Below are 26,551 nucleotides of genomic sequence, written 5' to 3' on the forward strand. Positions count from 1 at the left end.
GACTTCATGTGATGGAGAAGATGGAAGAAGATGAGGTGCTGACCTCCAGCAGAGAGAAGGTCCACACAGATTGTCTGGAAGTTCTCCGCCAGTCAACATGCTGAGGTGGTTCTGCTCCATGTTTGTAGTTCTGGACCTTCTATCAGGTGAGTGGCACTGACTGTCGACACACTGATCTTCAGATGTGACACTGACAGTTCTCCTCACCTCCTCTCCTCCTGCAGGTGTCTGTGTTGGACGACTGACTCCAGCCATGGTCCAAGAGTCATATGAAGAAGGCAGAGCTGTCACTCTGTCCTGCACCATCTCTCCACGTGCTACATCCGTGGAACTCCTCTCCTGGTACCGACAGCACCCTGGAGGATCACTGGATCTCCTGACAGCTTACTTTCAGGATGGTGGAACAGTTAAAGCTCCAGTGTCTGGCCTGGCTGCTGGTGCGAAAGATGATGGAAGCCAGATGGAGCTGAAGATCGAGTCTGCTGCAGTGACGGACTCTGCTGTCTACTTCTGTGCTCTGCAGCCCACAGTGACAACAAACACACACTCAGCTGTACAATAACCTCCCTCTCTCTCACTCCTCCATCAGGGGGCGACACATGGAAAGAAAAGAAACATGACTGTGTGTATAGTGTGATCAGCGACAGAGGAGAGGAGGAGCGTCTCTGTGACCAGGCTCCACCTGGAGATCTAGAAACTTGATGATGAAGACGAAGCAGACGAGAGTCTTCATCTTCTCTGGAGCTCAGTGACTCAACACTGCACTCATGACGTCTGTGTTCTTCTCAGTACTGCTGGCTGCTGCCTGTCTCGGTGTGTGTGAGTGTGTGTGTCTGTGTGTGTGTGTGTCCTGGTTCTTCTCTGACTGTGTTGATCTTCTCCAGGATCCAGAGCACAAAAAGATGAGGTGCTTCAACCATACAAAGAAGTGTCTGCAGCTGAAGGAGACACACAAACTCTCTCCTGTCAGTACAAGTCCTCGTCTGCTACTGTCTATCTCCACTGGTACAAACAAGTTCGGCCCAGCAGACCCACATTCATCCTGATGGTCTACACACATGGCACAGAGTCATCTGAAGGAAGGTTTTCAGCTCAGCTGGATGTAGCATCATCCTCAGTTTCACTGAAGATCCAGGACCTGCAGGAGTCGGACTCTGCTGTCTACTTCTGTGCTCTGGAGACCACAGTGACAACAAACACACACTCAGCTGTACAAAAACCTCTCTCTCTCCTCCACTAGGGGGCGACCATGGAGATGGAACCGTATGTGTTGCTGAACTGCTGCGAAGTGAAGGCTCTCAGGAGGATCAGCTTCTACAATCACACACTGTGGAGCCTGAGTGAAAATAAAAAGTTGTACGGTGTTGAAGCTTCAGTTTGAAGATGAATTAATTTAAGTTGTTGCTGGTGATGTTTGTGTTCACGATGACAGTTGAGATACACTCACTAACCTCTTCAGGTGTCAGCTGGGGACGACTGCTTCCTCTGTAGGACCAGGTCTGGACAGGAGCAGGAGACTCTGTGACTCTCGTCTGCAACGTCTCTGGACTCTCACCTGCTGATATTCTGGTAGAGTTCTCCCCCCCTTGATCAGCAACCTCTCTGGTCTCCAGGTTTTCATCTCAGCTGAAGGACAGAAGGAACCAGATGGAGCTGAAGATTGAGTCTGCTGCAGTGACGGACTCTGCTGTCTACTTCTTGTGCTCTGAGGCCCACAGTGATTGCACCATCCACATCCGCAACCAGAGGGCGACAGTTGACTTCATGTGATGGAGAAGATGGAAGAGGATGAGGTGCTGACCTCCAGCAGAGAGAAGGTCCACACAGACTGTCTGGAAGTTCTCCTCCAGTCAACATGCTGAGGTGGTTCTGCTCCATGTTTGTGGTTCTGGACCTTCTATCAGGTGAGTGGCACTGACTGTCAACACACTGATCTTCAGATGTGACACTGACGGTTCTCCTCACCTCCTCTCCTCCTGCAGGTGTCTGTGTTGGACGACTGACTCCAGCCATGGTCCAAGAGTCATATGAAGAAGGCAGAGCTGTCACTCTGTCCTGCACCATCTCTCCTCCTGCTACCTCTGGGGACCCGCTCTCCTGGTACCGACAGTACCCTGGAGGATCACTGGATCTCTTGACAACTTACTTGCAGGATGGTGGAACAGTTAAAGCTCCAGTCTCTGGCCTGACTGTTGGTGCGCAGGATGATGGAAGCCAGATGGAGCTGAAGATCAAGTCTGCTGCAGTGAGGGACTCTGCTGTCTACTTCTGTGCTCTACAGCCCACAGTGATAACAAACACACACTCAGCTGTACAAAAACCTCTCTCTCTCCTCCATCAGGGGGCGACACATGGAAAGAAACATAATCGTGTATAGAGGGAGGAGCCCCAGAGGAGGGGAGGAGCGACTCTGTGACCAGGCTCCACCTGGAGATCTAGAAACTTGATGATGAAGATGAAGCAGACAAGAGTCTTCATCTTCTCTGGAGCTCAGTGACTCAACACTGCACACATGACGTCTGTGTTCTTCTCAGTGCTGCTGGCTGCTGCCTGTCTCGGTGTGTGTGAGTGTGTGTGTGTGTCCTGGTTCTTCTCTGACTGTGTTGATCTTCTCCAGGATCCAGAGCACAAAAAGATGAGGTGCTTCAACCAGAGAAAGAAGTGACTGCAGCTGAAGGAGACACACAGACTCTCTCCTGTCAGTACACGTCTGCTTTCCCCTCTTCTGATGACTATCTCTTCTGGTACAAACAAGTCGGATACAGCAAACCGACATTCATCCTGAAGGTTGCTGTGTGTGACAAGAATTCCTCTAAAGAAAGATTTTCAATTTACATGGATGCAGCATCATCCTCAGTTTCTCTGAAGATCCAGGACCTGCAGGAGTCGGACTCTGCTGTCTACTTCTGTGCTCTGAGGCCCACAGTGACAACAAACACACACTCAGCTGTACAAAAACCTCTGTCTCTCTCTTCCACCAGGGGGCGACACACTGAGCAGCCACAAGTTCACGTGACATCACTCATTGTGGATGAGCCCAAGTGAAAAGAAATGGATTAGTGTTGAAGCTTCATTTTGTAGATGAATTCACTGAAGCTGTTGCTGGTGACGTTTGTGTTCACAATGATAAGTGAAACACACCTGAAGAAGAGACAGTCAGAGTCTGTGTGTGGAACCGATTTAGTGATAGTTATGAGCACCAATTGTTGGAAACACATCTACTTCTGAGGTGTGATTTCTCTTTGTTGGGCCATTTTGGCTGGTCCCCACAAGGTTCAGCCTGAATGTGAGGGTTAAAACTTCAAAATAACTTGGTCAATATAATTGATATAATTAAAGTTTTACATGGTTAAGTTTAGGGTGAGAGGCTGGGGAAAGGGTTAGGGCAATGAGAGGTCCTCACAATGCCCCCTACAAGGATAGATGTGTGTGTGTGTGTGTGTGTGTGGCAACTGGGGGCGACTGCTTCCTCTGCAGGACCAGGTCTGGACTGGAGCAGGAGACTCTGTGACTCGTCTGCAACGTCTCTGGACTCTCACCTGCTGATGACTTGTTCTGGTATCGACAAGATCCAGGAGCAGCTCCAGAGTTCTTGATCTACATCTCAGGAACAGGGACCACAAGGTCAGCAGCCTCTCTGGACTCCAGGTTTGCATCTCAGCTGAAGGACAGAAGGAATCAGATGAAGTTGAAGATCAAGTCTGCTGCAGTGACGGACTCTGCTGTCTACTTCTTGTGCTCTGAGGCCCACAGTGATTGCATCATCCACATCCGCCAACAGAGGGCGACAGCTGACTACATGTGATGGAGAAGATGGAAGAAGATGACCTCCAGCACAGAGAGAAGGTTCACACAGACTGTCTGGAAGTTCTTCTCCAGTCAACATGCTGAGGTGGTTCTGCTCCATGTTTGTGGTTCTGGACCTTCTATCAGGTGAGTGGCACTGACTGTCAACACACTGATCTTCAGATGTGACACTGACGGTTCTCCTCACCTCCTCTCCTCCTGCAGGTGTCTGTGTTGGACGACTGACTCCAGCCATGGTCCAAGAGTCATATGAAGAAGGCAGAGCTGTCACTCTGTCCTGCACCATCTCTCCTCCTGCTTCTCCCCAGGACTACCTCTCCTGGTACCGACAGCACCCTGGAGGATCACTGGAACTTCTGGTATCTCACTATGCGAGGGAAAGAGAAGTCAAGTCTCCAGTCTCTGGCTTCACTCCTGGAGTGACGGCTGATAGAAACCAGATGGAGCTGAAGATCAAGTCTGCTGCAGTGACGGACTCTGCTGTCTACTTCTGTGCTCTGCAGCCCACAGTGACAACAAACACACACTCAGCTGCACAAAAACCTCTCTCAATCTTCTCCACCAGGGGGCGACACACTGAGCTGCCACATGTCCACATGACATCACTCACTGTGGAGGAGCCCAAGTGAAAAGAAGTGGATCAGTGTTGAAGCTTCAGTTTGAAGATGAATTCAGAGATTGTTGCTGATGACGTTTGTGTTCACAATGACAGGTGAGACACACACACTTGTATTTGTATCCTTGTTGGGACATTGTGGGGATATAACCCTTTCCCCAGAATCTCATGCTAAACCTAACCAGGACTCTGAACCTGTTCATAATGACCAAGTTATTCTGAAGCCCTCATCTTCAAATTGATGCTTAACCTTGTGGAGTCTGGAAAAAGGGCCCCACAAGAGAGTGTTTGCCCCCAAATTGAACCTCACTAGGATAGATATAGACACTCTGTCTCTTTTTCAGGTGGCAGCTGGGGGCGACTGCTTCCTCTGCAGGACCAAGTCTGGACTGGAGCAGGAGACTCTGTGACTCTCGTCTGCAACGTCTCTGCACTCACACCTGGTGATGACTTCTTCTGGTATCGACAAGATCCAGGAGCAGCTCCAGAGTTCTTGATCTACATCTCAGGAACAGGGACCACAAGATCAGCTGCCTCTCTGGACTCCAGGTTTTCATCTCACCTGCTGGACAGAAGGAACCAGATAGAGTTGAAGATCAAGTCTGCTGCAGTGACGGACTCTTCTGTCTACTTCTGTGCTCTGAGGCCCACAGTGACAACAAACACACACTCAGCTGTACAAAAACCTCTCTCTCCTCCACCAGGGGGCGACACACTGAGCAGCGACATGACTGGTCTAGAGTAGGAGGAGCCACAGAGGAGGGGAGGAGCGTCTCTGTGACCAGGCTCCACCTGGAGATGTAGAAACCTGATAATGAAGACGAAGCAGACGAGAGTCTTCATCTTCTCTGGAGCTCAGTGACTCAACACTGCACACATGACGTCTGTGTTCTTCTCAGTGCTGCTGGCTGCTGCCTGTCTCGGTGTGTGTGAGTGTGTGTGCATGTGTGTCCTGGTTCTTCTCTGACTGTGTTGATCTTCTCCAGGATCCAGAGCACAAAAAGATGAGGTGCATCAACCTGAGAAAGAAGTGACTGCAGCTGAAGGAGACTCACGGACTCTCTCCTGTCAGTACAAGTCGATGTCTTCAATCTCTGGTGACTATCTCTTCTGGTACAAACAAGTCGGGCGCAACAGACCCACATTCATCCTGAAGGTCTACTCAAATGACAAGAAGTCCTCCTCAGGAAAATTTTCAACTCAGGTGGATACAACATCATCACCATCCTCAGTTTCTCTGAAGATCCAGGACCTGCAGGAGTCAGACTCTGCTGTCTACTTCTGTGCTCTGCAGCCCACAGTGACAACAAACACACACTCAGCTGTACAAAAACCTCTCTCTCTCTCTCCTCCACCAGGGGGCGACACACTGAGCAGCCACATGTCCACATGACATCACTCACTGTGGAGGAGCCCAAGTGAAAAGAAGTGGATCATTGTTGAAGCTTCAGTTTGAAGATGAATTCACTGAAGCTGTTGCTGGTGACGTTTGTGTTCTCAATGATAGGTGAGACACACACGCTTGTGTTTCTATAGTTGTGGGGACATTGTGAGGACCTCTCATTGGCATAACCCTTTCCCCAGCCTCTCACCCTAAACTTAACCATGTAAAACTAAAGGCTAGTTTTAACCAAGAGTCTGAACCAACCGAACATTCAATTATATTGACCGAGTTATTTCGAAGTTTCAGCCCCTCACATTCAGGCTGAACCTTGTGGGGACCGGCCAAAATGGCCCAACAAAGAAAAATGTCCCCACAAATAGGTGTGTTTTTCAAGAATTGATCCTCACAACTATCACTAAACCAAGTTCACACTCACACACATTGACTGTCTCTTCTTCAGGTGTCAGCTGGGGACGACTGCTTCCTCTGCAGGACCAGGTCTGGACTGGAGCAGGAGGCTCTGTGACTCTCGTCTACAACGTCTCTGGACTCTCACCTGCTGATGATTTGTTCTGGTATCGACAAGATCCAGGAGCAACTCCAGAGTTCTTGATCTACATCTCAGGAACAGGGGCCACAATGTCAGCAGCCTCTCTGGACTCCAGGTTTTCATCTCAGCTGGAGGATGGAAGGATCCAGATGGAGCTGAAGATCAAGTCTGCTGCAGTGACGGACTCTTCTATCTTCTATGCTCTGAGGCCCATGTTGACCTGCAACATCCACACCCGCCACCAGAGGGGGGAGCTGACTTCATGTGATAGAGAAGAAGGAAGTGCTGTCACTCTGTCGTGCACCATCTACTTCCCCCCAGGACCTCCTCTCCTGGTACCAACAGTACCCTGGAGGATCACTGCATCTCCTGGCAGCTTACTTAGGAAGGGGAGAAACAGTGAGTCCTCCAGTCTCTGGTCTGACCGCTGGAGTGACAGCTGACAGAAACCAGATGGAAGAGAGGATCAAGTCTGCTGCAGTGACGGACTCTGCTGTCTACTTCTGTGCTCTGAGGCCCACAGTGACAACAAACACACTCAGCTGTACAAAAACCCCTCTCTCTGTCCTCCACCAGGGGGCAACACTCTGAGCAGTCACATGTCCACATGACATCACTCACTGTGGTGGAGCCCAAGTGAAAAGAAAAAGTCAATCAGCATCGGAGCTTCAGTTTGAAGATGAATTCACAGAGATTGCTGCAGGTGACGTTTGTGTTCACAATGACAGGTGAGACACACACAGTTGTATTTGTATCCTTGTTGGGACATTGTGAGGATATAACCCTTTCCCCAAACTCGCATGCTGTTCATAATGACCAGGTTATTCTGAAGCCCTCATCTCCAAATTGAGGCTTCACCTTATGAGGTCTGGAAAAAGGGCCCCACAAGACAGTGTTTTCCCCAAAATTGGACCTCACTAGAATAGATATGCTGAAATACACACTCCGACTGTCTCTTCTTCAGGTGTCAGCTGGGGGCGACTGCTTCCTCTGCAGGACCAGGTCTGGACCAGAGCAGGAGACTCTGTGACTCTCGTCTGCAACGTCTCTGGACTCTCACCTGCTGATGACTTGTTCTGGTATCGACAAGATCCAGGAGCAGCTCCAGAGTTCTTGATCTACATCTCAGGAACAGGGACCACAAGGTCAGCAGCCTCTCTGGACTCCAGGTTTTCATCTCAGCTGCAGGAAAGAAGGAACCAGATGGAGCTGAAGATTGAGTCTGCTGCAGTGACGGACTCTGCTGTCTACTTCTGTGCTCTGAGGCCCACAGTGACAACAAACACACACTCAGTTGTACAAAAACCTCCCTCTCTCTCTGTCCTCCACCAGGGGGCGACACGCAGCACACAAAGGCCATCTTGGTGCTGCAGGGGGGGCAGTCCGATCAGGCGCAGTCTTTATTGGTCCCGGTGTTTCACACTGAAGGATCTGGAATGACAGCGTGGCTCTGAAGCTCTGAGTAGAACCAGCCTCATGACTGCATAACTTTATCTGGGCGACCTGACAATGGTCCGGTCCAAAGTTGTGACACCACTCACACTTTATAGCAGTCGAGAGACCAGGAAGAGAAACCAGAACCTGCTCGACTAACAGCCAGGACCAGAGTGAACAAAGCAGTTACAGTCACAGCTGGAAAGAACTGAGGACGAGTAACAGTCACAGAGGATGAAATGACAATGTTTCACTCAGACTCATTTAACTCATTTATGATGAGGCCCACAGTGACCTGCACCATCCACACCCACCACCAGGGGGCGACAGCTAACTTCACGTCATGGAGAAGATGGAAGAGGATGAGGTGCTGACCTCCAGCAGAGAGAAGGTCCACACAGACTGTCTGGATGTTCTGCTCCAGTCAACATGCTGAGGTGGTTCTTCTCCATGTCTGTGGTTCTGGACCTTCTATCAGGTGAGTGGCACTGACTGTCAACACACTGATCTTCAGATGTGACACTGATAGTTCTCCTCACCTCCTCTCCTCCTGCAGGAGTCTGTGTTGGACGACTGACTCCAGTCATGGTCCAAGAGTCATATGAAGAAGGCAGAGCTGTCACTCTGTCCTGCACCATCTCTCCACGTGCTACATCCGTGGACCTGCTCTCCTGGTACCGACAGTACCGTGGAGGATCACTGGATCTCCTGACAGCTTACTTTCAGGATGGTGGAAGAGTTAAAGCTCCAGTCTCTGGCCTGACTGCTGGTGCGAAGGCTGATGGAAGCCAGATGGAGCTGAAGATCGAGTCTGCTGCAGCGACGGACTCTGCTGTCTACTTCTGTGCTCTACAGCCCACAGTGACAACAAACACACACTCAGCTGTACAAAAACCTCTCTCTGTCCTCCATCAGGGGGCGACACATGGAAAGGAAAGAAACATGACTGTGTGTATAGTGTGATCAGCGACAGAGGAGGGGAGGAGCGTCTCAGTGACCAGGCTCCACCTGGAGATCTCGAAACTTGATGATCAAGACGAAGCAGACGAGAGTCATCTTCTCTGGAGCTCGGTGACTCAACACTGCACACATGACGTCTGTGTTCTTCTCTGTGCTGCTGGCTGCTGCCTGTCTCGGTGTGTGTGTGTGTGTGTGTGTGTGTGTGTGTGTGTGTGTGTGTCCTGGTTCTTCTCTGACTGTGTTGATCTTCTGCAGGATCCAGAGCACAAAAAGATGAGGTGCTTCAACCAGACAAAGAAGTGACTGCAGCTGAAGGAGACACACAGACTCTCTCCTGTCAGTACAAGTTTGCGATCTCGTCAGTTAACAACTATCTCTTCTGGTACAAACAAATCGGACACAACAGACCCACATCCATCCTGAAGGTTTCCACTCGTGATACAGAGTCCTCGAGAGGAAGATTTTCAATTAACCACAATGCATCACCCTCATCATCATCACTATCAGCAGTTTCACTGAAGATCCAGGACCTGCAGGAGTCAGACTCTGCTGTCTACTTCTGTGCTCTGCAGCCCACAGTGACAACAAACACACACTCAGCTGTACAAAAACCTCCCTCTCTCTCACTCTCCTCCACCAGGGGGCGTCTATGGAGATGGAACCTAATGTGTTGCTGAACTGCTGAGAAGTGAAGGCTCTCAGAAGGATCAGCTTGTACACTCACACATTATGGAGCCAGAGTGAAAATAAAAAGTCGTACAGTGTTGAAGCTTCAGTTTGACGATGAATTCATTGAAGTTGCTGCTGGTGATGTTTGTGTCGACAATGTCATGTGAAACACCTCACTAACCTCTTCAGGTGGCAGCTGGGGACGACTGCTTCCTCTGCAGCACCAGGTCTGGACTGGAGCAAGTGACTCTCATCTGCAACGTCTCTGGACTCTCACCTGCTGGTGTTCTGGTAGAGTTCTCCCAGAGATCTTGATCAGCAGCACCATCGACACCCGCCACCAGAGGGCGACAGCTGACTTCATGTGATGGAGAAGATGGAAGAAGATGAGGCGCTGACCTCCAGCACAGAAAGAAGGTTCACACAGACTGTTTAGATGTTCTCCTCCAGTCAACATGCTGAGGTGGTTCTGCTCCATGTTTGTGGTTTTGGACCTTCTATCAGGTGAGTGACACTTACTGTCAACACACTGATCTTCAGATGTGACACTGACAGTTCTCCTCACCTCCTCTCCTCCTGCAGGTGTCTGTGTTGGACAACTGACTCCAGCCATGGTCCAAGAGTCATATGAAGAAGGCAGAGCTGTCACTCTGTCCTGCACCATCTCTCCTCCTGCTACCTCTGGGGACCGGCTCTATTGGTACCGACAGCACCCTGGAGGATCACTGGAACGTCTGGTATCTCACTTAGCAATGGAAAAAGAAGTGATGGGTCCAGGCCTGACTGCTGGAGTGACAGCTGAGAGAAAACATATGGAGCTGAAGATCAAGTCTGCTGCAGTGACGGACTCTGGTGTCTACTTCTGTGCTCTGCAGCCCACAGTGACAACAAACACACACTCAGCTGTACAAAAACCTGTCTCTTCTCCACCAGGGGGCGACACTCATCCACATGACTGGTCCAGAGTGGGAGGAGCCACAGAGGAGAGGAGTCGCGTCTCAGTGACCAGGCTCCACCTGGAGATCTAGAAACTTGATGATGAAGACGAAGCAGACGAGAGTCTTCATCTTCTCTGGAGCTCAGTGACTCAACACTGCACACATGACGTCTGTGTTCTTCTCAGTGCTGCTGGCTGCTGCCTGTCTCGGTGTGTGTGAGTGTGTGTCTGTGTGTGTGTGTGTGTCCTGGTTCTTCTCTGACTGTGTTGATCTTCTCCAGGATCCAGAGCACAAAAAGATGAGGTGCTTCAACCAGAGAAAGAAGTGACTGCAGCTGAAGGAGACACACAGACTCTCTCCTGTCAGTACAAGTCCTCGCCCTCTGGTGACTATCTCTACTGGTACAAACAAGATGGGCGCAGCAGACCCACATTGATCCTGAAGGTCTACTCAAATGACAAGAAGTTCTCCTCAGGAAAATTTTCAACTCAGGTGGATACAACATCATCACCATCCTCAGTTTCTCTGAAGATCCAGGACCTGCAGGAGTCAGACTCTGCTGTCTACTTCTGTGCTCTGCAGCCCACAGTGACAACAAACACACACTCAGCTGTACAAAAACCTGCCCCTCACTCGCTCTCTCTCCTCCACCAGGGGGCGACACACAGCATACAAAGGCCGTCTTGGTGCTGCAGGGGGAGCAGTCCTATCAGGCGCCATTGTTACTGGTCACGTTGTTTCAAAGCCTCACTTGCCACGTGAGTCCAACAGAGGAGGAATGGTGTTGATGTCTATTCCTGATGCACTTTGTCGTTAACAACAACAAAAAAGCAAAAACAAAATGTTTGTGATGACCCTGACCTCCGCCTGTCCCTTGGAGCCCGGCTGCACTCCACATTCCTTCTGATTAACAAAGAAATTGAAAATGAAAAAAATATCATTTCAGCAACAAACATTCCGATTTATTATGTAAAATAATAATGACAATTACTGTTGCAACATATACACACACACACTCAGTACAGTATTTCAGGTTTGGTCTCATGATCCTCTCAGCAGAATTGGAACATGAAGCTGAGTCGGATCAGAACTTTATTATCACTGATCCTGTTGTGTGTGAAGGTGAAGATCAAACGTCTCAGACTTAGACGAAAAACTGAAATCCACATCAAACTTAAAGTAGATATTTGTAACAGTTAGACATAGACATGTAGTTTCACATTTTCTGTGAGGACAGGTTTCACACTGAAGGATCTGGAATCACAGTCTGGCTCTCAAGCTCTGAGTAGAACCAGCCTCATGACTGCATAACTTTATCTGGGCGACCTGACAATGGTCCGGTCCAAAGTAGTGACACCACTCACACTTTATAGCAGTCGAGAGTCCAGGAAGAGAAACCAGAACCTGCTCGACTAACAGCCAGGACCGGAGTGAACAAAGCAGTTACAGTCACAGCTGGAAAGAACTGAGGACGAGTAACAGTCACAAAGGATGAAATGACAATGTTTCACTTAGACTCATTTAACTCATTTATGATGTGCACTGTGGTGTGATGGACTCTGCTGTCTCCTGTGCTCTGAGGCCCACAGTGACGTGCACCATCCATACCCGCCACCAGAGGGCGACAGTTGACTTCACGTCATGGAGAAGATGGGAGAGGATGAGGTGCTAACCTCCAGCAGAGAGAGATGGTCCACACAGACTGTCTGGAAGTTCTCCTCCAGTCAACATGCTGAGGTGGTTCTGCTCCATGTGTGTGGTTCTGGACCTTCTATCGGGTGAGTGGCACTGACTGTCAACACACTGATCATCAGATGTGACACTGACGGTTCTCCTCACCTCCTCTCCTCCTGCAGGTGTCTGTGTTGGACGACTGACTCCAGCCATGATCCAGGAGTCATATGAAGAAGGCAGCGCTGTCACGCTGTCCTGCACCATCTCTCCACGTTCTACATCCACGGACCAGCTCTCCTGGTACCGACAGCAACCTGGAGGATCACTGGATCTCTTGACAGCTTACTTGCAGAGTGGTACAATAATTAAGTCTCCAGTCTCTGGCCTGACTGCTGGTGCGAAGGATGATGGAAGCCAGATGGAGCTGAAGATCAAGTCTGCTGCAGTGACGGACTCTGCTGTCTACTTCTGTGCTCTGAGGCCCACAGTGAGAACAAACACACACTCAGCTGTACAAAAACCTCTCTCGCTCCTCCACCAGGGGGCGACACACTGAGCAGCCACATGACTAGTGCAGCCTGGGAGGAGCCACAGAGGAGGGGAGGAGCGTCTCTGGGACCAGGCTCCACCTGGAGATCTAGAAACTTGATGATGAAGACGAAGCAGATGAGAGTCTTCATCTTCTCTGGAGCTCACTGACTCAACACTGCACACATGACGTCTGTGTTCTTCTCAGTGCTGCTGGCTGCTGCCTGTCTCGGTGTGTGTGAGTGTGTGTGTGTGTCCTGGTTCTTCTCTGACTGTGTTGATCTTCTCCAGGATCCAGAGCACAAAAAGATGAGGTGCTTCAACCAGACAAAGAAGTGACTGCAGCTGAAGGAGACACACAGACTCTCTCCTGTCAGTACAAGTCAGCGGCCTCCAACAACTATCTCCACTGGTACAAACAAGTCGGGCACAGCAGACCCACATTCATCCTGATGGTCTCCACATATAGCAGCAAGTCCTCTCAAGGAAAGTTTTCAGCTCAGCTGGATGCAGCATCATCATCAGTTTCTCTGAAGATCCAGGACCTGCAGGAGTCGGACTCTGCTGTCTACTTCTGTGCTCTGGAGCCCACAGTGACAATAAACACACACTCAGCTGTACAAAAACCTCTCTCTCACTCCTCCACCAGGGGGCGACACACAACACACAAAGGTCGTCTTGGTGCTGCAGGGGGAGCAGTCCTATCAGGCGCCATTGTTATTGGTCCCGGTGTTTCAAAGCCTCACTTGCCACGTGAGTCCAACAGAGGAGGAATGGTGTTGATGTCAGTTCCTTTCATTTTGTCATTTTGTTGTTAACAACAACAAAAAAGCAATATGTTTGTGATGACCCTGACATCCACCTGTCCCTTGGAGCCCGGCTGCGCTCCACATCCCTTCTGATTAACAAAGAAATTGAAAATGAAAAAATATCATTTCAGCAACAAACATTCTGATTTATTATGTAAAATAATAATGACAATTACTGTTGCAACATATACACACACACTCAGCACAGTATTTCAGGTTTGGTCTCATGATCCTCTCAGCAGAATTGGAACATGAAGCTGAGTCGGATCAGAACTTTATTATCACTGATCCTGTTGTGTGCGTAGGTCAAGATCAAACATATCAGACTTAGACGAAAAACTGAAATCCACATCAAACTTAAAGTAGATATTTGTAACAGTTAGACATAGACATGTAGTTTCACATTTTCTGTGAGGACAGGTTTCACACTGAAGGATCTGGAATCACAGTCTGGCTCTAAAGCTCTGAGTAGAACCAGCCTCTTTATCTGGGCGACCTGACAATGGTCCGGTCCAAAGTAGTGACATCACTCACACTTTATAGCAGTCGAGAGCCCAGGAAGAGAAACCAGAACCTGCTCGACTAACAGCCAGGACCAGAGTGAACAAAGCAGTTACAGTCACAGCTGAAAAGAACTGAGGACTAGTAACAGTCACAGAGGATGAAATAACAATGTTTCACTCAGACACATTTAACTCATTTATGATGTGCACTGTGGTGTGAAGGACTCTGCTGTCTCCTGTGCTCTGAGATCCACAGTGACCTGCACAACCCACGCCCGCCAACAGAGGGCGACAGCTCACTTCATGTGATGGAGAAGATGGAAGAAGATGAGGTGCTGACCTCCAGCAGAGAGAAGGTCCACACAGACTGCCTGGAAGTTCTGCTCCAGTCAACATGCTGAGGTGGTTCTGCTCCATGTTTGTGGTTCTGGACCTTCTATCAGGTGAGTGGCACTGACTGTCGACACACTGATCTTCAGATGTGACACTGACAGTTCTCCTCACCTCCTCTCCTCCTGCAGGTGTCTGTGTTGGACGACTGACTCCAGCCATGGTCCAAGAGTCATATGAAGAAGGCAGAGCTGTCACTCTGTCCTGCACCATCTCTCCACGTGCTACATCCGTGGAACTCCTCTCCTGGTACCGACAGTACCCTGGAGGATCACTGGATCTCCTGACAGCTTACTTTCAGGATGGTAGAATACTTAAAGCCCCAGTCTCTGGCCTGACTGCTGGTGCGAAGGATGATGGAAGCCAGATGGAGCTGAAGATCAAGTCTGCCGCAGTGACGGACTCTGCTGTCTACTTCTGTGCTCTGAGGCCCACAGTGACAACAAACACATACTCAGCTGTCCAAAAACCTCTCTCTGTCCTCCATCAGGGGGCGACACATGGAAAGAAAAGAAATATGACTGTGTGTATAGTGTGTGTGTATAGGAGAGGAGGAGCGTCTCTGTGACCAGGCTCCACCTGAAGATCTAGAAACTTGATAATGAAGACGAAGCAGACGAGAGTCTTCATCTTCTCTGGAGCTCAGTGACTCAACACTGCACACATGACGTCTGTGTTCTTCTCAGTGCTGCTGGCTGCTGCCTGTCTCGGTGTGTGTGAGTGTGTGTCTGTGTGTCCTGGTTCTTCTCTGACTGTGTTGATCTTCTCCAGGATCCAGAGCACAAAAAGATGAGGTGCTTCAACCAGAGAAAGAAGTGACTGCAGCTGAAGGAGACACACAGACTCTCTCCTGTCAGCACAAGTCCTCGACCACTGACAACTATCTCTTCTGGTACAAACAAGTCGGGCACAGCAGACCCACATTCATCCTGAAGGTCTCTACATATAGCAGCAAGTCCTCAACAGGAAAGTTTTCAGCTGAGCTCAATGCAACATCAGTTTCTCTGAAGATCCAGGACCTGCAGGAGTCAGACTCTGCTGTCTACTTCTGTGCTCTGCAGCCCACAGTGACAACAAACACACACTCAGCTGTACAAAAACCTCTCATTATTTCACCAGGGGGCGACACTCTCCACATAAAGACCGCCTTGAAGCTCGCAGAAGCCGTGTTGATATCTGTTCCTGATGCATTTGTGTGTCACCACCACAAAAAAAAAAAAAAAAAAACTTAACTTGGTTTCACTTTATCATGACTCTGAACCCATCTTCAACCCAATTAAAGTAAACTACGTTTGCTAAAGTTTCAACCTACTAAACCTTGTGAGGACAGGACAAAATGTCCTCACAAAGCAACATCTGGCTTGTCAAGACTTGGTTCTCTCAAGTGTGGCAAAACATGCCCACACACACTGCCTGTACCTTCTTCTGGTGACTGCTGTGGATGACTCAGTATCTCAGGTTTGGTCACATGACCCTTTCAGCATCATGGAAATTTAAACCTGAGTCGGATCAGAACTGCAACAAGCGTTCACTGATCCAGTTGTGTGTGTGATTTGTTGCAGTCAGAGGAGGTCCTCGGTGTCGCCCTCTGCAGGTGGATGAAGTGATGCGTGTAGCATCAGGACTACAAAAGCAGGTGAGTTTTTTACTGACAATGAACAAGGTTCGAGATAAAGAGCAGTTTCTGAGTCAAACTATTGCTATTTGGTTTTCTGTTTAGATTACAAGAACCAAAACATGAGCCAACAATTCAAGGCTTCCAACGACCCAACATGCACAGCAAAAAAAACCTCTCTATTCCAGCGTTGTTGGTTGTGTAATGTTTTTGATAAAATAACAAACATCGTCGCAGAAGCGTCTGAGCGGAGCTGCCGCCATGTTTTCGTCGCAGTAAGTCTCACAGTGTGACGACGCAGACGTACCGGGTGTATTTTGGCTCCGGAACCAAAGTGACGGTGGAGAACGGTTCGTAACTCTCCCGCTCCGTCCTTCTTAATTTCTCTATCACGGTTTAGCAGAAAGTCGGATTAGAAACTGCTTCTTAGTTTTGTTTGAAAATAAATGGTGATAGTTGATCTGAGCTTAAATGGGTCAAGCATCTCAAACTGAGAAGAAAAAAGTTCCAAATCAAACTTAAGGCTTCTGTCAGAACCACCCAGAGACGAAGTTTTCGCTGTGAGGCAAGTCACAGTGTGAATGCTGGTGCTGCCTCCAAGCTCATCTTTGGACCTGGATCCAGACTGAACACTGAGAACCGTGAGTCCAGAACCGTTGCTGTCAGCTCTCATTAGACCTGATAAATTCCCTGAACCAGAACTTTGTTGGCTTCAATATCATTGTTTTCTGGCTGTTTGGTCGGGTGTGGTTGAAGATCCAGACTCGTTGGATCAGAACCAGACATGCAGAGGTCTGGGGTTGTTTTGTGTCGCACGTTCACGGTGAGAAACTGGGTTAGATGGCGCTGGACCAGAGGTTGGATGCAGACGAAGATTTTGTCTCAACCTCTTTCACTGTGAGAACCTCGCAGGCGCCAACCTGAGACCCGTTTTTGGAAGCGGAACCAAGCTGACTGTAGAACCAGGTGAGCAGAAGGATTTTGTCCGTGATGTTCTCATCGTGTAACTGGCTCTGGGTTGACTGAATGGATGTTTGGTTCTGGGTCCAGACTGAGCGTTGAGTCGAGTGAGTTTCTGAGCAATTTTGTAGATGACCTGGTTCTGGTTTTAGATTTGTTTTTATTCAAGTGATCTTGGAGGTCAGGGATATTAGAAGGACATAGGATCTGGGATCCTCCTCCCAAGCAGTCTGTGGTCATAATGTTTTTGCAGTGATGTGTTCTACTGTGTGTCTGGAAATGTCAAAGTGGTCTTCGGTCCAGGATCCAGACTCACCGTTGAGTCCAGTGAGTTGCTCATTTTAGGGATGAGAGGTCATTGTGTTTAAGGTAGGATCAAGTATTTTGGGTTCCCAGTCCGTGGGCTGCAGTTTCAGTATTTTGGCTGCTGGTTCTCTCCCTAGTGGGGTCAGCTGAGGAGTAAGGTGTATTCGTTGTGGCACTTCTTACTGTGTGTCCAATGATGCATCTTGGAGACTTTTTATCGGCCGTGGATCCAAACTGACCGTCGAGACCCGTGAGTTGTTTTTATAGAAACTGTGTAGTCGTAATCCAGGATCATTGGGTTTTTGCTGCACTGGGTCTTGCAGTGTGTCTGGAAGGGGATATCAAAAGTTGTTCTTCAGCTCTGGATCCACACTGACCGTACAGAGCAGTGAGTTCACCAGTCTTTTGGAGGTGTAAGCGGTCTGCAGATTTTCAGGTGCTCTTTCTCCTCCAACAAGACTCAGGACTTCAGGGTATTTTTGTTGTGACATGTCTCACTGTGTGAATGATGGAGCAAGAAGACTGGTCTTTGGTCCTGGATCCAGACTGACCATTGAGGCCCGTAAGTGTTTTTCAGTCCAATCTTGGGTTCAAAACTAAACCGGCCAGGTTTTCTGCGGTTTGGTGATTCAAATCTTGCTAGTCTGACTTCTGGGTAGTTGGGCGGCTGCGGACTCTGGTTGACCCGTGAGGTCTTCTCCTGGTGTCCTTTGGTCTAGGTCTTTTTGTTGCGCTGGGTCTCACAGTGTGTCTGGGACTGGATCATACAAAGTGATCTTCGGTTCTGGATCCAGACTGACCGTGGAGGCCCGTGAGTTTCTCGCACATATCGTAGACAAAGTGGTTCTGATTCTACATCTCTTGAAAAAAAATCCGATTTTTGTATTCAGAGGTAAAGTCTAGTCTTGGTGGACTGCGGTCCAGGTGAAGGGCTCTGCAGTCTTGATGTTTTTGTTGGCAGATTTTGTGAGAATGATGTGACTCGAAGCCTGGTCGTTGGTTCTGTCTGTTGTTCTTCAGCTCTGGATCCACACTGACCGTACAGAGCAGTGAGTTCCACGACTGTCATGTATAAGTTGTGATTCTGGTTCACTATGCGTGAGTCTTGTGTGTCATAGTAGATTGGGTCCAATCCTGGGTCCTGTATGAAACTAGTTCTGGCGTGCTGGGATCCTCAGCTCTGTCCAGTCTGACTTCTGAGTTGTCTATAGTCAGAGAGGTCTGGATTCTAGTGAGCTGTTTTTGTTGTGCCAGCTCTCACGGTGTGTCTAACACGGGATACAAAGTAGTCTTCGGTCCTGGATCCAGACTCACCGTAGAATCAAGTAAGTTCCTCACCGGACGTTGAGACGACGTGATTCTTAAAAGTTTCAGTGTGACTCTCAAATCTGGCCTCAGTGGTCCAGGGACCAACTTGGAAAATCTTAGTTGGATTAGGGTCTGTAGTGGTCTGTGTGTTGGGTGCTGGCTCTCCTCTCAATGGTCTCAGTGCAGTTCTTGCTGGTCTTGGGGTTTTTGCTGTGACACATCATACTGTGTGTATAATGATGGAACCTGGAAGTTGATCTTCGGTCGTGGATCCAGACTAACAGTGGAGTCCCGTGAGTTTTTCTTGTTTGTTTTTTACAGATGTAAAAAACAACAGACGTGATTCTGGTTTCACAATACTTTTTATTTGGAGTCTTTGTCTTCGGGGTCTAAGCCCTGTGGAACCTGGCGCTCTGAGGACGTGAGTCACACGTCTCGCCGTGTGTCTGTGCTTGGATCCTGTTGGTCTTCGGTCCCGGGTCCAGACTGACCGTGGAGACCCGTGAGTCCCTCAGTGGTTCTCTGTTTTCAGGATCCCGTTCTGAAGTCCGCTGCAGGTTCCTCAGGACATGGGCTTCCTCCGTTTATTCCTGGTCCATCTAGTTCAAGCTAACCCTTGTAGTCTGTGGAGGTCTGTGGGTTTTTGCTGTACTGGGTCTCACGGTGTGACTGGAGGCGGATATCAAAAGCTGGTCTTCGGTTCTGGATCCACACTGACCGTACAGAGCAGTGAGTTCCGCTATGGTCCTGTATTTAATGTAGGTCTGATCCTGGTTCAGTCTCATGTGTGATCTTGGATGTAATATTAAACTGGTCCTGGTGAGTGAGGTCTTGGAACCTCGGTCTAGTCCAACATCTGGGTTGTTTACAGTCAGAGTTCTCTGGACTCTTGTTGTCCCATAACTGTGGACTTCTCTTGGTGCTCTGAGGTATTGCTGTTTTTGTTGTACTGGGACTCACTGTGTGACTGGAGCTGGATACAAAATGGTCTTTGGTCCTGGATCCAAAATAATGGTTGAAGCCCGTAAGTATCTCAGTTATATTGTAGACGACACGGTTCTGGTTCTACATCTTCGTCATATTCGAGTTTGATTTACGTATCAAATGCTAAAATCTGCTCTTGGTGGTCAGGTCCAAGTGTAGCGGTTTGCAGTCTTGATGTTTTTGTTGCCAGATTTTTCACAGTGTGACTGATGGGATAGGAAGACTGGTCTTTGGTTCTGGATCCAGACTGACAGTGGAGTTCGGTGAGTGGACGACGACCACAAGTCTCAGGTTGTTCAGTTCAAGTTCAAGTTCAGTCTCAAGTGGTCTGGGGTCCAGTGGTTTAAGAGGTCTTTCAGGTTTGGTCGTCAGATTTCATACTGTCTGATTGATGTTAGTTTGAGAAATGTGGCCTTCAGACCTGGATGCAGACTGACCCTGGAGTCCTCAGTGGGTCCACAGAAAATGATACCGGTAGACTCGGTCAGTGGAGGTGTTGGTGCTTCAGGTCTGTCTGGTCCGACTTCTGGGTTATTTACAGTTGGAGTGGACTCGAGAGGTTTTTGTCGCCTGATATTTCACGGTGTGTATGGCTCGACTGCAAGACTGGTCTTCGGTTCTGGATCCAGACTAACAGTGGAATCCGGTGAGTTTCAGACAACATTGTACTGATGGTTTTAAACAGTTGTAGTACAAATCTTAAGTCTAGTGTTGATGGTCAGTTTGTGAGTGGTCTTGGTGCCCTGGGCTGGCTTGCGTAGTTCACATGGTAAATGTCTGAATGCTCATTGATCTGAGGTGGTGTTTTTTGTTGCACCTCGTCTCACTGTGCGTATGGATCTGGATCATACAAACTGTTCTTTGGTCCTGGGTCCAGACTGACCGTGGAGGCCCGTAAGTTTCTCAGTCAAACTGCAAACAACATGGTTCTGGATGCTCTTCTGGTCCCAGACAGTCTTATACAGTGGTCGAGACTTTTTTAGTCCTGGGTCTGGTGGTCACAGGTCTGTACTCCGGGTTCTTGCCTGGTCTTCTTTCTAACCAGAGCTGAGTTGACAGTAGGACTGATTGTGTTCTCTGAAGCATGTTTTTGTCACGGAGGTTTTCATTGTGTGACTGGCAATAACAAATTCTACTTTGGTTCTGGATCCAGACTGACCGTCGAGTCCCGTGAGTTTTTTGTTGATGACCTGGTTCCAGAATGATCTGCAGGCATAATGTTTTTGCAGTCCTCTGTTTTACTATGTGTATGGAAGTGTCAAAGTGATCTTCGCTTCTGGATCCAGACTCATCGTTGAGTCCAGTAAGTTCTTCAGTGGTTCTCCAGATGCTGTTTAGCGTGGCACTCAAATCTGGTCTTAGTGGTTTGGGATCCATCTGTGAGAGGTCCTCGTAGCTTGAGGCAGGATAAAGTAAGATGGGTTAGTCACAGTCTTTTGGAGGTGTAAGCGGTCTGCAGATTTTCAGGTGCTGGTTCTCCTCCAACAAGACTCAGGACTTCAGGGTATTTTTGTTGTGACATGTCTCACTGTGTGAATGATGGAGCAAGAAGACTGGTCTTTGGTCCTGGATCCAGACTGACCATTGAGGCCCGTAAGTGTTTTTCAGTCCAATCTTGGGTTCAAAATTAAACCCGCCAGGTTTTCTGCGGTTTGGTGATTCAAATCTTGCTAGTCTGACTTCTGGGTAGTTGGGCTGCTGCGGACTCTGGTTGACCCGTGAGGTCTTCTCCTGGTGTCCTTTGGTCTAGGTCTTTTTGTTGCGCTGGGTCTCACAGTGTGTCTGGGACTGGATTATACAAAGTGATCTTCGGTTCTGGATCCAGACTGATCGTGGAGGCCGGTGAGTTTCTCACACATATTGTAGACAAAGTGCTTCTGATTCTACATCTCTTGAAAAAAAAATCAGATTTTTGTATTCAGAGGTAAAGTCTAGTCTTGGTGGACTGAGGTCCAGGTGAAGGGCTCTGCAGTCTTGATGTTTTTGTTGCCAGATTTTGTGAGAATGATGTGACTCGAAGCCTGGTCTTTGGTTCTGGGTCCCGACTTATCATGGAGTTCTGTGAGTTTACGCAGGTTCAGCTTGAGAATGTGGTCTGGGATCTGTAGTCACAGTGGTCCAGGTTCTGGAGGGATTTGTCATCAAATTTCTTGCAGTGTGGCTGTTGTCGGGTTAATAAAAGTGGTCCAGACTGACCGTAGAGTCCTCCAAGGTTATGTATGTGACATGGTTAAAGTTTTAGATACATTTTGTGTGAATCTCCAGTCTGGTCTTAGTAGTCTGGGGTGGATTTGGGTCTATGTGCTCAGATATGTTTAGCCTTACTAAACTGCTCTGTAGAGGTGCTGCTTTGTCTTGTCTCGGGGTACTTCACACTTGAGTGGTCTGGACCTTTGTTGACTCGGTTCATGTGGTCTTCTCTTGGGGTCTGAGGCCTTGGAGTTTTTGTTGTACTGGCCCTCACAGTGTGTATCAATCTAGCTCATACAAAGTGATCTTCGGTCCTGGATCCAGACTGATCGTGGAGGCCCGTGAGTCATTTTGTAAACAACATGGTTCTAGTTCTCCTGCTGGTTCCTCATAATATTTTATTGTGGTCTGGATTCTTGGTGGTGTGGTAGTCTCAGGTCTGTTTTCCAAGGTCTTACTCAGTTTTCAGTCCAAGTATTCTGAGATCTAGTTGTCTTGGTTGTTCTGTGTTTGTGAGTGTGGTCATAATGTTATTGTATTCTCATGATTTAATGTGTCTGGATTCAAACTGTTTTTTAGTTCAGGATCCAGTGTTACGTCGAGTCCTGTGAGTTCCACAGAGTTTCTACAGACGTGGTTCTGGTTCTGGTCGTCATGGGTAAAAGTCTTGGTGCGTCGGTTGTGGTAGTCTGAAGTGTGGCGGTTCTTTGCCGACAGGTCTCAGAACTTCAGAATCTTTGTGGTGTTGTTTTTGATGTGGCATGTCTTACAGTGTGAATGAATATGGAACTAGCAAACTGCTCTTTGGTTCTGGATCCAGCCTGACCGTAGAGGCCCGTGAGTTCATCAGTGTTTTTTCAGACAATGTGGTTCTGGTTCTGATTCCGGTTTGCTTGCAGACTTACTTTTGTATCTAATGGTGAAATCTAGTCTTGGAGGACTGAGGTCCAGGTCCAGTGGGTCTTGATGTTTTTGTCTCCAGATTTTTCACTGTGTGATGGAGTCATCTAGAAAACTAGTCTTTGGTTCAGGGTCCAGGCTGACCGTGGAGTCCGGTGAGTCTCTGACAACATGGCTCTTCCGTCTAGTCCTGCTTGTTAGTTTGTGAGTGGTCTTTGTACTCAGGGCAGACCAGTGGTGACAGCTATATGGAGGTCATCTGTCCAGTTTGACCCTTTTGTAGTTGACCAGTCAAACTATCTGGACTCTGGTTCAGCCAGTAATGTGGTCTTCACTTGGTAGTCTGAAGTCTCTGTGTTTTTGTTGCACCACTTCTCACAGTGTGTTTGGCTCATACGATGTCATCTTCAGTTCTGGAACAAGACTGACCGTGGAGGCCCGTGAGTTTCTCAGTCGTAATGTACACCCCATGGTTTTGGTGGTTCAGGGTCATATTGTAATATAGGTTAGTCACCGTCTCCAGAGGTCTTGATGGGCTGCAGTCTCTTCGTTCCGGGCGCAGGTTCTCCTTCTGGTCTCAGTGGAGGTCTCGTTGTTTTTGTTGAAACACGTCTCACTGTGTGTTTGTCGGTGGAGCTAACAAACTGTTCTTCGGTCCTGGATCCAGACTAACCGTAGAGGCCCGTGAGTTCCTCTGTGATTTTTCGATGTGGTTCTGGTTTTGAATCTGTTTAACTCTATTTTTGCTTTCAGTCTGATTTTAGAATCTAAGAAATCTAGTCTTTCTGGTATGAAGTAGTCTGGAGTCTTGATGTATTTGTCACCAGAGTGTACACAGTGTGACTTGGTCAACAGACAAAGTGGTCTTCGGTCCTGGATCCAGACTGACCGTAGAGGCCCGTGAGTTCCTCTGTGATTTTTTTTTTTGTGGTTCTGGTTTTGATTCTGTTTAATTCTATTTTTGCTTTGAGTCTGATTTTAGAATCTAAGAAATGTAGTCTTTCTGGTACGAAGTAGTCTGGAGTCTAGATGTATTTGTCACCTGAGTGTACACAGTGTGACTCGGTCAACTGTTCTTCGGTCCTGGATCCAGACTGACCGTAGAGGCCCGTGAGTTCCTCTGTGATTTTTCGATGTGGTTCTGGTTCTGGTTCTGGTTCTGCTTAGCTCTATTTTTGCTTTGAGTCTGATTTTAGAAACTAGGAAATCTTTGTGGAATGAGTAAAGTAGTTTTGAGTCTTGATGTTTTTGTCACTAGAGTGTACATAGTGTGACAGGCACAACAGACAAACTGGTGTTTGGTTCTGGATCCAGGCTGACTGTGGAATCTGGTGAGTCTCAGACAACGCAGTTCTGATATGAAACTATTTTAGCGTGACTCTTAAGTCTGGGTCTTTGTGATCGGCGTAGGCTTGAGTATTCCGGGGTGGTGACTGGTCTGTGGAGGGCTTGGTGCTCCAGGTTTGTCGACTGTGATCTTAGGTCTTGGTGTTTTTGTTGTACTGGGTCTCACTGTGTGTCTGGATCATATAAACTGATCTTTGGATCTGGATCCAGACTGACTGTAGAGACCCGTAAGTCAATGTTTTTTTGTTCATCTATTGATGAAATCTAGTCTTGGTGGTCCAAAGTCCTCTGGAGTCTTGATGTTTTTGTCGTCAGATTTTTCACAGTGTGTATAACTTGAATGGAGGACTGGTCTTTGGTTCAGGATCCAGGCTGACTGTGGAGTCGGGTGAGTCTCCGATGACATGGTTCTGATTTGAAAGAGTTTTAGTGCAAATCTTCAGTCTGGTCTCGGTGGTCAGTTCATGGGTGTAGGCTTAACAATTCTGGGGAGGTGAATGTTCTGTGAAGATCTGGGCTCTTCACCCTCCCTGGTGGTCTGCACTCTCAGGCTTTGGAGCACTGTTTTTTCTCCTACAGGTCTCAGGATTTCAGGCTCTTGGTTGTCTTGGTGTTTTTGTTGTGACACGTCATGCTGTGTGAATAATTATGGATCTAGAAAACTGGTCTTTGGTCCTGGATGCAGACTGACCGTGGAGGCCCGTGAGTTTCTCAGTAATATTGTAGACAACGTGCTTCTGATTCAACATCTCTTGAAAATCGCTGTCTGATTTGAGTATTCCGTGGTCTGGACCGGGTGGTCTGAGGTCCGGGTGACAGGGTCTGGAATCTTGAAGTTTTTGTGCCCAGATTATTCATTGTGAGAATGACGCGACTCGAAGACTGGTCTTTGGTTCTGGGTCTCGACTCATCGTGGAGTCTGGTGAGTCTCAGACAACAGTGTTATGTTCTAAACAGGTTCAGCTTGGGAATGTGGTCTGGGATCTAGTGGTCACATTGGTCCAGGGTCTTGCAACGTGACTGATGTCAGGTTTAGATAAATGGTCTTCGGTTCTGGATCCAGACTCACTGTTGAGTCCTCTTGGGATAGACACACCTCAGAGTTCTGATTTAAAATTGTTTTAGTGCTAATCTTAAGTCTAGTCTTGGTGGACTGGGATCAGTTTTTGAAAGTTTGTGGGATAGTGACTGTGGTCTGTAGTGGCTTGGACCTCCAGGTTCATCAGTCCAACATCTGGGTAATTTACAGGTCAAGCTGTCTGGACTGTAGTTGACACGCTAATGTGGTCTCCTCTTGGTGGTCTGAGGTGTTTTTGTTGTACTTGTTCTCACAGTGTGTCTAGAACTGGAATTGAAAAACTGATCTTTGGTTCTGGATCAAAACTGATCGTGGAGGCCCGTGAGTTACTCAGTCATATCATTTACAACATGGTACTGGTTCTCTCACTGGTTCCAAACTATCTTTTATTGTGGTCTGGAGTCCTGGTGGCGTGGTTCTCCTCCTTCGGGTCTCAGGACACTGGGGTCCTGGTGCTCTTGCTGTTTTTGTTGTAACATGTCTTACAGTGTGTATGGCGGTGGAGCTGGAAGACTGGTCTTCGGTCCCGGATCCAGACTAGCCGTAGAGGCCCGTGAGTTCTTCTTCAGTGGTTTGTTCACATGACAAAGTTCTGATTCTATATTTGCTTGGAGTCTGATTTTCCCATCTAACAGTGAAGTCTTGTCTTGGTGGTCTGAGGTCCGAGCCCAGTAGCTGGAGTCTTGATGTTTTTGTCAGCAGATTTTTCACAGTGTGATGGGCACAAGTGGAAGAGTGGTCTTTGGTTCTGGATCCAGGCTGACTGTGGAGTCTGGTGAGTCGCAGATGTCATGGTTCTGATGCAAGTGCAAATATAAAGTCTGGTCTTGGTAGTGGTCTTGTATGTGAGAACTCTGGATTGGCTTAAGTATTCCGTGGCAGTGACTGGTCTGAGGAGGTTTTGGTGCTCCATGTCTAGTCCGTGAAGTTTAGAGTGAAAATTGTCTGGACCTTTTTTAATTCGGTAATGTTGTCTTCTCTTATTCTGAGATCTAGTGGTTTTTGTTGTACTGGGTCTCACAGTGAGTCAGGAACAAGACAACTGAGTTACTGGGTCATATTTTAGACGTGGCTCTGCTTCTCCTTCTGGTTCCACACAATCTTTTACTGTGGTCTGAAGTCTTGGTGGTGCGGTGGTCTCTGGTGTTCCCGAGTCTTACTTGGTCTTCATTCCACCTGGTCTGAAATCTAGTGGTCTTGCGGGGGTCTGTGGTCCTGACCATCAGGTTCACTGAGTACCTCAGAGTTTCTACATGGAAAATGGTTCTGGTTCTGGAAATGGTCTCCACGGTTTCAAGTGCCTCTGATGACAGTAGACAGTCTGAAGTGTGGTGGTTCTGCCCCTGCAGGTCTTGGGACTTCCCAATCTTTCTGACCTCAGTGTTTTTGTCGGGACATATCTTACTGTGTGAATGTTGGTGCAACAAGACCGGTCTTTGGTCCTGGATCCAGACTGATCGTGGAATCCCGTGAGTGTCTCAGTCATATTGCACAAGAGGTGGTTCAGGATCTACTTCCAGTTCCACATAGTCTTTTACAGTGGTCTGGAGTTCTGGTGGTCTAAGTGTGGTGGATTACTGTCTGTGGACCAGGTTCTTGCT

General features: G+C 48.2%; 1 protein-coding gene and 5 gene segments (V, D, J or C); all 6 read left to right on the top strand.

Moving 5' to 3' along the window:
* Positions 1–82: 82 nt before the first annotated feature.
* LOC128769679 (T cell receptor alpha variable 3-like) lies at positions 83–637 on the top strand. The segment is given in 2 exon segments: positions 83–146; positions 225–637. Coding segments are annotated over 2 exon segments (387 nt in total).
* A 1,203-nt stretch (positions 638–1,840) lies between these two features.
* LOC128769738 (immunoglobulin heavy variable 4-59-like) lies at positions 1,841–2,665 on the top strand. The segment is given in 3 exon segments: positions 1,841–1,904; positions 1,983–2,287; positions 2,618–2,665. Coding segments are annotated over 3 exon segments (402 nt in total).
* Positions 2,666–3,806: 1,141 nt separating this feature from the next.
* Positions 3,807–4,307, top strand: LOC128769061 (immunoglobulin heavy variable 4-31-like; the record flags this gene model as incomplete). The annotated part of the segment is given in 2 exon segments: positions 3,807–3,933; positions 4,012–4,307. Coding segments are annotated over 2 exon segments (345 nt in total), but the record flags the coding sequence as incomplete, so codon positions are not given.
* A 121-nt stretch (positions 4,308–4,428) lies between these two features.
* Positions 4,429–5,189, top strand: LOC128769062 (immunoglobulin lambda variable 1-40-like). The segment is given in 3 exon segments: positions 4,429–4,519; positions 4,768–5,033; positions 5,128–5,189. Coding segments are annotated over 3 exon segments (306 nt in total).
* Positions 5,190–8,203: 3,014 nt separating this feature from the next.
* LOC128769739 (T cell receptor alpha variable 3-like) lies at positions 8,204–10,023 on the top strand. The segment is given in 4 exon segments: positions 8,204–8,269; positions 8,348–8,652; positions 9,610–9,711; positions 10,003–10,023. Coding segments are annotated over 4 exon segments (477 nt in total).
* Positions 10,024–10,507: 484 nt separating this feature from the next.
* Positions 10,508–26,551, top strand: part of LOC128769060 (M1-specific T cell receptor alpha chain-like) — a 28,783-nt gene continuing 12,739 nt past the window's right edge. Inside the window, exons 1-2 of one of the 4 annotated variants that reach the window (XM_053882338.1) lie at positions 10,508–10,567; positions 10,639–10,743. In XM_053882338.1, the coding sequence (XP_053738313.1) occupies positions 10,522–10,567; positions 10,639–10,743 (151 nt within the window). In that variant the 5' untranslated portion in view covers positions 10,508–10,521. The other 3 variants (XM_053882343.1, XM_053882340.1, XM_053882344.1) reach the window with 3 other exon arrangements.

Source organism: Synchiropus splendidus, chromosome 13 (assembly GCF_027744825.2).
Source record: "Synchiropus splendidus isolate RoL2022-P1 chromosome 13, RoL_Sspl_1.0, whole genome shotgun sequence".
Classification (NCBI taxonomy): Eukaryota; Metazoa; Chordata; class Actinopteri; order Syngnathiformes; family Callionymidae; genus Synchiropus; species Synchiropus splendidus.